The sequence below is a fragment of the Antedon mediterranea genome, chromosome 4 (genome assembly GCF_964355755.1).
Source record: "Antedon mediterranea chromosome 4, ecAntMedi1.1, whole genome shotgun sequence".
In the NCBI taxonomy this organism is placed as follows: Eukaryota; Metazoa; Echinodermata; class Crinoidea; order Comatulida; family Antedonidae; genus Antedon; species Antedon mediterranea.
The window spans coordinates 23,260,073-23,272,500 of NC_092673.1; the positions used below are offsets into that span (position 1 = coordinate 23,260,073).

Genomic DNA, 12,428 nt, shown 5'->3' on the forward strand with positions numbered 1-12,428 from the left:
GTTAGGTGATTTTATAAAATAAGAGAAGTCACTCAAAAATTAACCAACACACACAACCTTACAAATGTAAAATAAAAACATTAGTCAATTTTATCTCCTAGATATTTATTAGACCTCAGATTTTTCAAACTTTTATTGGTTACCAAGGCATAGATATCTGGTACAGTACAACAGTACAGGTACTACTAAAACGTGTAGTTTTGTTTATCTATAGATATAGATAATTTGAGCTGTTTATTTAAAAAGGTGTCTTACTTTATTAAAGCCTTTATTCAAAGTTTAATGATCATAAGCTGTTAATCTAGTTGGAGAGACACACCTTTCCGGTGACAGCCTTTTGTTTAATGCTTTTGTCTCTCCTCGGCTTCGTGTCTTGTAATTCATTCTATGTTTTGTAATTATTATTTTATGTTTATTGCCGAAATGAATAAAATAAAAAAATTTAACAAATCTAATTACTGTAAAGTACTTACAGGTGAACCATCACCACCTGGCAGTCCAGAATGTCCAACTTTACCCTGAGATCCTGGGTTTCCTGGGGGTCCAATAGGTCCTTGTGGACCCAGTGATCCCTGTCATAGAAAAAAAATCAACATAGTAAATCAATTTCTATAAACATACATGTGAACGTTGGAGTGAGAGCAGTTAACTATTCAGGCCTATTGCTTGCTCCTGGCAAGATTGTACTTGATGAAATGCTGAATAAATATTATTATTATTATAATACTTAAATCATGGTAGCTTTGATGGCTATACCTAATAAAAGTGCTCTGGGCCCATGAAAGCAATACCTACCATGAACTACACAAGCTGAAATGGACCATTATTGAGCAATTACAAATATAGAGTAAATACCCCATTCACAAATTGGTAACATTATCACTACCATTGTTTGTGTAAATTAGCTAAATATAAATACATAACTTACTGGTGGACCTTGTTTTCCGTGCAATCCAATCGGTCCTGGTGGTCCTGGGACACCCATCAAACCTTTTGGTCCCATAGGTCCAACTTCTCCTTCTGGACCCTACAAAACAAACAAAAACAGTTTATTTATAGTGTAGTTGTTACATTTTTTATAAGCCTGGTTCTCACTTTAACGGAAAGCAAGCATACATGCAAGGCATATAAGATAACCAATCACAAGAATCAGTTTTGATGATTCATTGCGCAGTGATTGGTCAAATTACTTACATTGGTTGCTCATCTCACTACAGTAGTTAGATTTTAACTAAGAAAAGGTTTTCTGGGAAAGGACATTTCTAGACCTGTCATGTTATATTCTACAATTTTATATATTAATTTTTATATAATAATGTCTTTAACAGTGTTCAAAATCAAAATTTTGTTTAGGCAAACTTACAGGTAAGCCACTTGATCCACCTGAGCCACGGGGTCCAGGCATTCCACGTGGACCGGACTCTCCCATTGATCCAGGCTCGCCAGGTACGCCGTCTTGGCCCTGCAAAATAAGTAAAGTTCAATAACATTTATTCAACAATGGCAATAACAAATAATAACAAAACTGGTTAAAGTAAAAGATAAAGGAAATAAACAGAAAAACAACTCGTGTAGATTTGAATGCTATGAATTTAGGCATTACATAATTTGAGGCCGAAATAATAAGACAACTTACCCTTCCTCCTTTACCACCATCAGGACCCTTTGGTCCCTGAATACCAGACCTTCCCTAAAATGAAAAAAAAAAGTACATTGATTACAGTAGGAATTTACAAAAGCTAACAATATTATTTGCAAAAACTGCAAAATTTTGGAAAATTGATTTTAACGAATTATCCAATAAATACATACACGTTGTCCTTTGATTCCTGGGAGTCCAGGAAGTCCATCATAACCTCTTTGACCCTAAATAAAGAAGAATATTAATAATATTTTACAGGTTACAAAATGCAGTAAATCTCTAATTAGGCCTAGGCCTATTTGATATTACATTATTTTTTAGGCCTAGGCCTTTATTGTGTTTGTAAAAATCGCTCTTTTTTTGGCCTAGATAATTCATTTTTAAACAAATAAAGTCTGACATTGAAGACGGTGAACATTAAAATGTATTTGCATACTTAGCCTAACCTTAGGCATATACACAGTACTTCTGGAAGATTGGGGAGGTGAGGCGGGGCCCAGCCCAGACAGAGAACGAGCCCCAGGCTCTTTTATGCCTAGACCTCGCTCTTTCTTCCTTTATGACATAGGCCTAGGCCTACATACTTGGCCACCTAAACATACCTTCAAACCAAGAGGGCCAGCTTGACCTCTTCCTCCATCTTTTCCAGATCGACCCTACAAATAAAAGTTAATCACATGTTCGTAAGTTTAAAATCAGTAGGTCCAGCCTATCCCTATGCCTATTTTGTGGGGAATTTAAATGGAATTTCAAATCCACGTGTTCTGCTAGATGAAGCTTACGGGGCGCAGTTCGGTACGCTAATTATGTCAAACAATTTTGAATTCATAACCTATAATCATTATATTCCATTCTATTAAAAGTAATTTAAACAATAACAGCAAAAGAAGGTGGCAACTACGGTGGCCTATAAGTGTTACCAGGGATTTTTAAAAAAACAACTTCCTGGTGTTACGGCAACTTTCAAATAAAATCACGGCAACTTTAAAAAAAGTGGAAATATAAATTGTCGCAAGGGACTATACATTGCAGCTACATAGGCCTACAGCTTTCAAAAAATGGCGCTATGTATTCTAAATGTCAAGACGACATTCCGAGCGCAGTTCGGGGCATCATTAACAATGTCCCGAACGGCAGCCCGTATCAATTGTTTTTGCGATAATTTGAAAAAAAAAAACACATTTGATTTGATCACTTACTCGTTTTCCTGACTTTCCTGGAGGGCCAACTGGGCCTATTAAACCAGGTGGACCAGGTTCTCCCAAATCACCTTCATCTCCTCTCTCTCCTTTTGCACCAGGTAAACCCTATTAACAAAACAAAAATAATGAACAGTTCAATTTTAATTGAGCATTAATTTGCCTGTTGTTACCTTAATTTATTTAGGCCTTACGGGGCGCAGTTCGGTACGCTAATTATGTCAAACAATTTTGAATTCATAACCTATAATCATTATATTCCATTCTATTAAAAGTAATTTAAACAATAACAGCAAAAGAAGGTGGCAACTACGGTGGCCTATAAGTGTTACCAGGGATTTTAAAAAAAACAACTTCCTGGTGTTACGGCAACTTTCAAATAAAATCACGGCAACTTTAAAAAAAGTGGAAATATAAATTGTCGCAAGGGACTATACATTGCAGCTACATAGGCCTACAGCTTTCAAAAAATGGCGCTATGTATTCTAAATGTCAAGACGACATTCCGAGCGCAGTTCGGGGCATCATTATCAAATGCAAATTATTCTTTTGTCTTTGTCATTCCGTAGTAGCCTACGTCTTTTGATGGACGAAAAGCTCTTGTGAAGAAAAACTGTAAAAGTGAAAGAATGCCTCGGTGGAGTAAAGAAGGACGAAATTAGCCTACGGGAGAATTTAATAGGCCTATAACTGTAGATGTCTTTGAAATGGAAAATACATAAATACTTACAACTGGTCCAGTTCTTCCGGATAGACCGGCTTGCCCACGAGGACCCCTCATTGCCATCTAAAAATAAAAATTATTTGAACATGATTTAAGTGAGATTACTTTTCTGTATGAACAGCAATTGAAAATATATTAAAAAAAAAAAACATTAATTAAACGACCAATTGAATAACTATAGAAAAGGTTGGATCATCGAAGCATTACGCTAAAAACAAAGGTAGCATTTTGATAATGTTGATATTTAGATGTACTTCATCCAATGCAAAAACTCTCTTGGATATTAAGTATAGGCCTACAATTCAATATTTTTGTTCACAGGACGTCAATTAAAAATGTAACTTTGAAATCTTACTCGTTGTTCTTCCATTGCAATTCTAATAGATTGTAGATTTTGAGGGGAAATTGGTCCTTTTCCTTGTTGAGTAGCATAATCAGACATCATCATGACAAATGCTTCCTAAGAACACAAACAGTAATCATTATACACAATAATGATGTAATCAAAGAAAACCAATTGTATTATTTACCAATATAGAAGAATCCCCCGATAATCTGGGTGTGTTCTGTACTTTTGAATAATCTATTACCGCTATTTCCTAAGGCAATATGATTTATTTACGCCTTAGGCATCCCTGTGTATAATTGGGTACCGATGAAAACAGAGAGTTAACCTGAGATTGGCCAGAGTCCTATTTCAAGAAAGTTAAAATCTAAATTCATCATACACTACGGAAATTGAGAAAATAAACAATTGTGATACATTACAAATCTGTATTGCGGACACAAAACCCTAACTTAATAATAAACACAATCATTTATAATAATGGAACATTAAGAATTGCTTTTTTGTTCATTGTATACTAGTATTGCTTTGAATTGTTTTCTCATCTCTTCCATCCAATTTAAAACTTTTTGTACAGCTAACTTTTTGCCAAACCCAGGATTAAGTTCAAAAGCAGTGTTTCTACATTATATTCATCCTCTTGGGTTTGTTGTATAAATACTCACAGGCACATATGCGCTTGCTCCTGGTGGTCCATCTAAGCCCTTCTGACCCTTAAGACCGTCTCTTCCAGGTTTACCCTGAAAATATGAACATCAATTTTTCTTAATCTTAATTTTTCAAAGCATTTCTGTTTTAGGGCCTTCTTCCACTGTTTGTCTGTTGTTTTCTAGTACTTGGACGTAAATTAATATGTAAATCATATTCATATGGATTTTTAACTTGGTATAAAAATAATTTCCCTTTCATTCTCAGGGTCCTGGGTTCAAATACACATCGCTCCCAAAACAGGATATACTTCATACTTTGTTTGTGCATGGAGGAAGAGATTTTCCTCCAAGGTTTGTGTAAGTATTTTTATGATATACCATGTTTTTGTCACCTTTTTGTAAATTATAGTTTTTTTGGCATTACATTACGATAAAACAAATGAAAAGGAAGTAATATAGGCATACAATGAATAAGAACCTACACCTGTATAGCTGACCAAACAAGTTATGCAAGTTATTTATTATTTTATGCATAGACGTCTACTCACCCTCTCTCCTTTTGGCCCTGGTCTTCCATAAGGTCCACTTTGTCCTTCTGGTCCAGGTGGACCCTATACGAGAAATATTAAATTAATAATATTAGTATAAGTGTCGCAGATAATGTAATTATTCTTCCTGTTGGTGTTTCACCATTACGTTATCATTTATAACGTTTATAAAAAATAAATATCTAGGCTATTATATAATTTTCCATTATCGCCTCACAATGCTGATATAATAACCAACAAGTGGACTGTTTTTAACTTACTACTGGTCCAGGTCTTCCAACTACTCCAGGTAAGTATTCCTGCAAAAAAACAAGGAGGAATTTAAATTTATGTTAAAGGCAGAGCTATATATTGGTAGATGTTTCAAGCATGGTTCACGTCAGTATATGTAATATAACACGTGATTATAATGCAACAGGCCTGTAACGTGTCATGATATATAACGTGACATAATGATGAATGTTTTTTTTTCTTTCAAAATGTCTGTGACACTTTTATTAATATCACTCACTTTCCTGTTTTTTACGATTTTATTTTCTTTTAAAATATTTTTCTGCGTAGTATGAAATGAACTTGGAATGACCTAATTCTAGTTGACCTTTACAAAAGTAAATCACTTCCATTGTGTTTCAAAATAAACATCCAAGGTAGATGTGGTTTCCCAGGGTACGTGTATATCGATTTAAACACAAAAACATAAATCTTGCCTCTGACCACAAGTTTGTTTGTGCCAAAAAATTAATAAAGTGTGTTCACACGGATTTGTTCATTCATCGAACCGTGTACACGGTAATGTATAGAAAATCAATTAATAAGGTGTGTTCACACGGATTTGTTATCAGTCTGTTCTTCACTGTGTGAACGGTAATGTGTAGAGAATAAATTAATAAGGGTATTCACACGGATTAGTTATCAGTATGTTTATTCTTTCAACCGTGTGAACGGGAATCATAATAATCCAACATAATTTTAAAATGTTTTTATTGCGACACTAAAACTGTTATTTCTTTTTCTATATCCTCGCACTTTATATTTTATTTGTGTACTTCCATAGACTCATGATTTTGTTTTGTAGGCCCCTAAAAACTTATGCATAAAGCACCAACCGAATAATTGGAATGTTTGAACAGAAAGCCGCCAGATATTATCCATGAACATAACATTTAATATACTCCTAGCAAAAATGATTCGTATAAAGCTGGGAAGAGTGAAATTACATGGTTGTACTTTCCCTCTCCTCTGGTTTGTATTTGTAATTATTTTTTATATAAACTTACAATTCTGTAGTCACCGGCATCTCCCTTCTCTCCTTTCTCTCCCTTGAAAAGATGAAAAGAAAAAGTGAATACTACAATTATCCTATGGATGTGATATCACGGAAGAACTCTAAACATATTAAGATAAACATCACGTTTATACGAAGAATCTTGTTAATTCTGAATTAAAATAACTATAGTGAGGCATTTAATGAATAGGCAAACTGCCTTAAAATGTGACACGTTTCGAGAAACTATTCTCATCATCAGAACAGAAAACAACGCTTAGAGTACTTATATATCAATTCTGAATTACTTACTTCTCTACCAAACCCACCAGTTGCACCACCAGTTCCACCACCAACACCACCACCAGCTCCTGTAGGAGGGTCTGGCGAGGGGGGACCATTTCCAGATCCACTGTCAGTGTCCGCATCTACGCCGAATGGAGCAAACTCGCGTCCTGTAGCTTCATCAATTTTAGACTGAAAAGAAAAAAAATAATAAAATGTGATTATATTGAAACATATTATAAATCGATATCGATTGCCAATAAAAGAAAGAAAGAAAGGGTGGTTATACGTTTAAAAGGATATTCCTTCAATATCGATCGGTTAACTCGACGCATAATTATATTATTTCAACGATTGTTTTTATTCGCTCTTAAATACGGGGCGCAATTTTGAACATTTTAAACCAAATGCAAAGCTTCTAGATTATACTCTGTACAGAAGACATCTTTTGAGTCATGGATTAATTTCTAACGTCCCAAAATTTGTACACTCGTATTGTGTTACGTATACATAAAAATTAATATGTAGTATAAGCTGTAGGGGAGGAACAATTCGTCAAGGCAAAGCAAGTCAAGTTTATTATCTTTTTTGCTATTAGTTTTCCAGTCGGCCATTCGATCTTTTGTCTGTAGACTGGATTCCAGCTCAGGTATTATACGTATGAAACGCCATATGAGACAAAATATTTATCTTTTTACAAATATTAAGTCAAATCGTCGTCTGTACCTAGACGCAACACGTCAGTGCCACATACTACGTATAAATAACAGCTATGGTTAAAAGACCAAATTAAGTAAACGTATAATAAATCAATATATTACCTTGTCTGGCGTGTCAGCTGTTGGAACTGCAGGCATATCAGTGAATTTTGGGAGTGGTTCAGTACATTCTGGTGAATATCGGGTACATAATTTAAAAGCGGCGTCTGGATTTGGGATTAATAGCATTTGTTGCATTGTACCCTGTTAAAGAAAGCAAGATATAACAAAATCAATTAATATTCCTGAAGAAGAAGGCGTGTGCAGTATGTGCTATTAGGCCAAGTCGACCCGCCCCCCCCCCCCCCACCCACCTAAATTTTAAAAATTATTGCAAAATAATAGAACATTAAGTTCAGCATTGCCATGTGTGTCCAGGGGAGAAACAATAATTTCATAATTAGTAAATTTTTATTTTTCACAGTCTAAATATAAAGGACTTTAAAATAATGTGCATTGTGTCCATAAATAACCCGAGTAGTTAATGATTCACATTTAATTGGATAATGAGTATACTTGATGCCTTCATCATCAGTGTCAACTGTCATGCGTTTAAACAATAACAACAATGATGCAATAAAGCTGAGTAATAAATGTTGTTCATGGAAGACCTGGTATCAGGGTTCGACACAAGTTACTTTGTCACTATAAAGAAATTAATTAAACCTACACTAAGTTTACGAAATAGAATTTATGATATGGCAGCCTATTCCTTTACTTTAAAACACCACAAATATGTGTAAGACTTTCCTAGAATGTTTTATATTACTCCACTTCTGTTCAATTGTCATGATGATGCCCAGGGGAAATCTATATTTCTCAAGATTCCTTATATCATTAAAATGTCCTTATAAGTACATAGTACTGGAAGGCCTACGCAATATTTCTCAATCATTGAATTTTAAAGAATCTAGTTTCGCCGACAAAGTTACTTATTTGAGTTGTTGCTGACATGTTACAAGTATGGACGTACCTCGAAGACCTAGGAATGTTTGCCGCTGTGTCATTTATACATGAATGTTCAAATTTAGTTAAAGTTGCGGTGATGCCAATGACAGGTATCGATAGTTTTAATGTGTTTGAACGCGTGCCTAAGTTAGTACCTACGTCGAACTCTCGTTACGTGACACTTTTTCGAGCAGCCAAACTTTTGCCAAAAACAGGCAAGCGTTTCACGGAGTATTGTCAGTGTAAAAGGTTCAGGCGCGCGTGATGTTCTCAGCAAGCAGCAACAGGACGACCTACTGCTCAGAACGGGATGGGCCGGTGGGAAAGTATATTCGGCTTACATCAGTCAACTATAGTTAAATATCACAATTTGTTGAATCGTGATCTAGCAATCAATTATTCCTCCAATTCCCGTCGATGTAAAAATAGCTCCCTGACCTTTCTCGGCTGGGTGTTAATCAATGTATGTAACACAGATTACTTTTTACTATTATAACTATTAATTACATGTCAGATTATTCCAGTCTTTTCTGAGTTTTACTGTGGTAGGTAAATGAGACGCTTTGAATAATCCATGTTAGTAATTAATTTCCACTTGTTCTCGATTTACTAAAAAGCACGTTTTATGCTGTAATCACACAGTCAAATATTTAATATAATGCATAATTATAACAATTACACAGTATTTGTGAAAGGTTGCACAAGTTGACTGGACTACAGGTTATTTCTAAGTTATTCCAGTAAATTCACAGGGTTCCTGTTGATGAGTGACGTTTCCGTATGGCGTGCCAAAAATTGTCAAACTCGAAGAAAAGAAATACATTAGAATTCATATCGAACTAGTTAATGAATTTTTTTCCAAAATGTGTGTACATATTCCAGAATCATGATATTATTATTATTTGATATCTTCCTACAATGTTTCTATTTCTTCCCCATCCCCAATATATTTAATACAAGATTTTTCAATGGAGATACAAATGAAATAAGCAAAAAGCTAAATAACAAGGCCAAATACATGACTGCAGTCGCGTGCTCAAGTTAGTGTTTACCGACCGGCCAACCGACCGACATAGTGAGCTTAGAGTCGCGTTGCACGTGACTAAAAACGATTAAACACGCAGAAAGAAATTGCAGAGTTTTTGATCGATCGCATACACTAATCATTCCTCAGAAGAATATAAATCATACATTACATAAGTGTTATTATTACTAGTATAGAATAAATAAGCCTATTATACATAATTTCGTTCTGCCAAAATGAAAAATTGTTAGACCACCGTTTGTTATTTACTTTTGCAGGCCTACATGATGTTTCACAGTCGGTTCTTTAAAAAAAGCGGTATATTTTACAAGATTGCGGTTAAAAATTATGTAAAGAAATTTACTGGGCTTGCGTGCCACGGGTAGAGTCATCGTCTTCTCTCGTATTACAGTTATATTTTATGAGGATAATAACGCAATGTAGCCAGTGTATACCAAGGGAAATATGATAAACTTTTGGATATTATGCCCGAGGTTAAGTACACGGCCCGACAGGTGCATCTTCAAAGAAACAATTTTCTATGGTTTTATGTTACATTTCTTTCATTTTTTAAAATTCATAGTAGTGAATGTTCTATGTTCAGATGAATGTGTAATTTCTTTGAGAACATTTTTGATACCAAAACATGTTTGTTCTTGAAATGTTTGACCCATATGAAAGATTTGATTTGATGTATTACTTATTATTTGGATATTCATTTATTTTAAGATAGTTTAAATGTATTTAAGGGTAAAATTGTTAAATCTCTATAATGTTGTGATCTTTGTTTATGTTTTTGTTGCTTATTTGAATACATTTTTATAGTTTATTATGTTTAGATTCAACCTGTTAGTGGCAGTTTCATCGCTGTTGGTTGACAACTGAATAAAATAAAAATAAAATAAAATAAATATATTGAACGACCGCGGAAATGATGGCCATGAACATTTTTGTTTTTCGTTTTAAATATTTTTGTATGCGTTCCCAAAGAATTCCATTACAGAAATTGTATTTAATAATGAGAGAATAACATTGTTGGTATTATACTTTTTTCTGGGTTTGTTGATATGTTTTACCCTTGCTCAGTGCTCCAGTTCTGTTACGCCTGGTTGACACTTTTTGAAGAACAAAACGTTTTCGGACAAGCCTTAGAAATGATTGTGACTGTCACTAATTTGCCGAGTCATTTAGTATAACCATCTCTTCTTGTTCTTAATATCTCCTATTTTGTTATACATACTTACACTAAATACTTCTTTAAGGCCTAATTTTCTTCCGAATACTGTAATTCCCTCTGTATCTAACATCGATGGCTCTTCTCGTGCTAATGTCAGTGTTTCTTTTTCTTCACAGTCTAGAATTGCTGTAACCAATTGTCCTCTAACGCTAAATGCCACTCTATGCCATCTGTAACATACAATAAAAATTGGTTGAAGCAACAATTTGGAGTAACATTTGTTTTGAATACAAAGTTCGGATTGATTTATGTCTACATTAAATTTAACAATTTTAATGTTTCGTCAAAAAAGGAACTTATTGTATTAATACTCAGTATTTTACCCATTGTATGATATTGACCATGTGATTTTAACATTTGTTTTATGGTGTTTTTTGTTTTATCCTGGGCAAGTTCCAAGCCATGTTTCATGCATATTATAAAAGTATTATAATGTCAAGTTTTAAGAGTCATTTTGTTGATTGAAGTGGTTTAATCTCATGCATACGAAACGCATGTGAACGCCACAGAAATTACACAGCTTTACCCCTAAGGTACTATAGTACTTATGTTAGAGAGCATTCCAGAGGTACATAATTTAGAAACAAAAACAAGAAAATATGACGAAAGTACGGAGACATTAAAGGGGCATTACAGTACATACATTTCCATAAGTTATGACCAGTTAACCTGTTTAAACCAGTTAACCTGTTTAACCAGTTAAGCTGTTTATTGTTTGATTATTACTATAAGTATAAACATTGAAAAAATATCTGATCCGATCGGTGGACAACAGACAAATAAAACTTAGACCTACAATAAGCGATTTAAAAACTAAAAGCAGACTACTGTACTGTGAAATAAATTCCCTTGATGATGACGTTATGCTAGTGCCAATATTAAAATGCTGCTGGATATGATACTGTAATTTGAAAATGTCTAAGGTCATATTGGACTTAATGTGGTTGATAAAGAAGAAATCACATCCGTCCTCGGGCAAAATAAAAAGTAAACACATCTTTGTTTGCTTTTCTTTTTATTAGTGGTCGCTTAGAGAAGCATACCGATGTGAATTTGATCCATCAACAATAAATCGATGAAACAATTCGACAAATATGCTACAGCGGTGACTAGAATATGAACCATCTCAGACTCTTTTAAAAACATTCTGTACGTTTTACTTAAGGCAGTTATTTAAATCACTGGTTCGTAGACACTCTATCAGTTGGTCTTATGATAATATGAGTCTACAGTATATAATTGTATAATAAATTAATGTACATTGCATTCTTCCTCAGATGCTACTTCCTTCATCGTTTATTCATATTTCCATTGGAAACATTTCCAAATTGGATGCGACGCAAGCATGTACACAACTGTACACAAATGAGTATGAAATAAAATAAAATAAAAATAAAATAAAATAAACTCAAGTAATTATTACGGATCATCCTCAATTGTTGCTTGTGATTGGTCAAATTATATTCATGCGTACGCAGCGCTTGCGTTGGTTGCGTCCAATCGTGAACAAAGATTTAGGGAATTATTGAAACAATGAACGCTAGGAACACTATGTGTTTTTTCTCCATAAATTACAATACAACCATTTATTTTATTTTAAGTGTTGCTTCAAACATATGGGCACTTAATATTTTATTTTCTGACACTCGGATTGAAGACAATTGCCTTGTTACCAGTCTAGCTTTCCTGTGGGTCGAATAAAGAACACTAATAGGAAATAATGACAATCACTTGCAAACCACAGGAGCTGCTTGTCGCACTAATAGTCGAAAGTAGGTTAAAATACATTAATTCTTTTCCAAT

General features: G+C 34.2%; 1 protein-coding gene across 2 annotated transcripts in view; it reads right to left on the reverse strand.

The window, feature by feature from the left end:
* LOC140046966 (uncharacterized) overlaps window positions 1–12,428 on the reverse strand; it is a 63,986-nt gene that overhangs the window by 24,461 nt on the left and 27,097 nt on the right. For both annotated transcript variants that reach the window (XM_072091744.1, XM_072091745.1), the window contains exons 4-19: window positions 10,633–10,795; window positions 7,480–7,620; window positions 6,686–6,850; window positions 6,387–6,428; window positions 5,370–5,408; window positions 5,110–5,172; window positions 4,577–4,651; window positions 3,921–4,025; window positions 3,572–3,628; window positions 2,842–2,949; window positions 2,245–2,298; window positions 1,813–1,866; window positions 1,637–1,690; window positions 1,364–1,462; window positions 929–1,027; window positions 474–572 (exon numbers count right to left, since the gene is read on the reverse strand). In XM_072091744.1, the coding sequence (XP_071947845.1) occupies window positions 474–572; window positions 929–1,027; window positions 1,364–1,462; window positions 1,637–1,690; window positions 1,813–1,866; window positions 2,245–2,298; window positions 2,842–2,949; window positions 3,572–3,628; window positions 3,921–4,025; window positions 4,577–4,651; window positions 5,110–5,172; window positions 5,370–5,408; window positions 6,387–6,428; window positions 6,686–6,850; window positions 7,480–7,620; window positions 10,633–10,795 (1,417 nt within the window). The remainder of the gene's footprint in view (window positions 1–473; window positions 573–928; window positions 1,028–1,363; window positions 1,463–1,636; window positions 1,691–1,812; window positions 1,867–2,244; window positions 2,299–2,841; window positions 2,950–3,571; window positions 3,629–3,920; window positions 4,026–4,576; window positions 4,652–5,109; window positions 5,173–5,369; window positions 5,409–6,386; window positions 6,429–6,685; window positions 6,851–7,479; window positions 7,621–10,632; window positions 10,796–12,428) is intronic.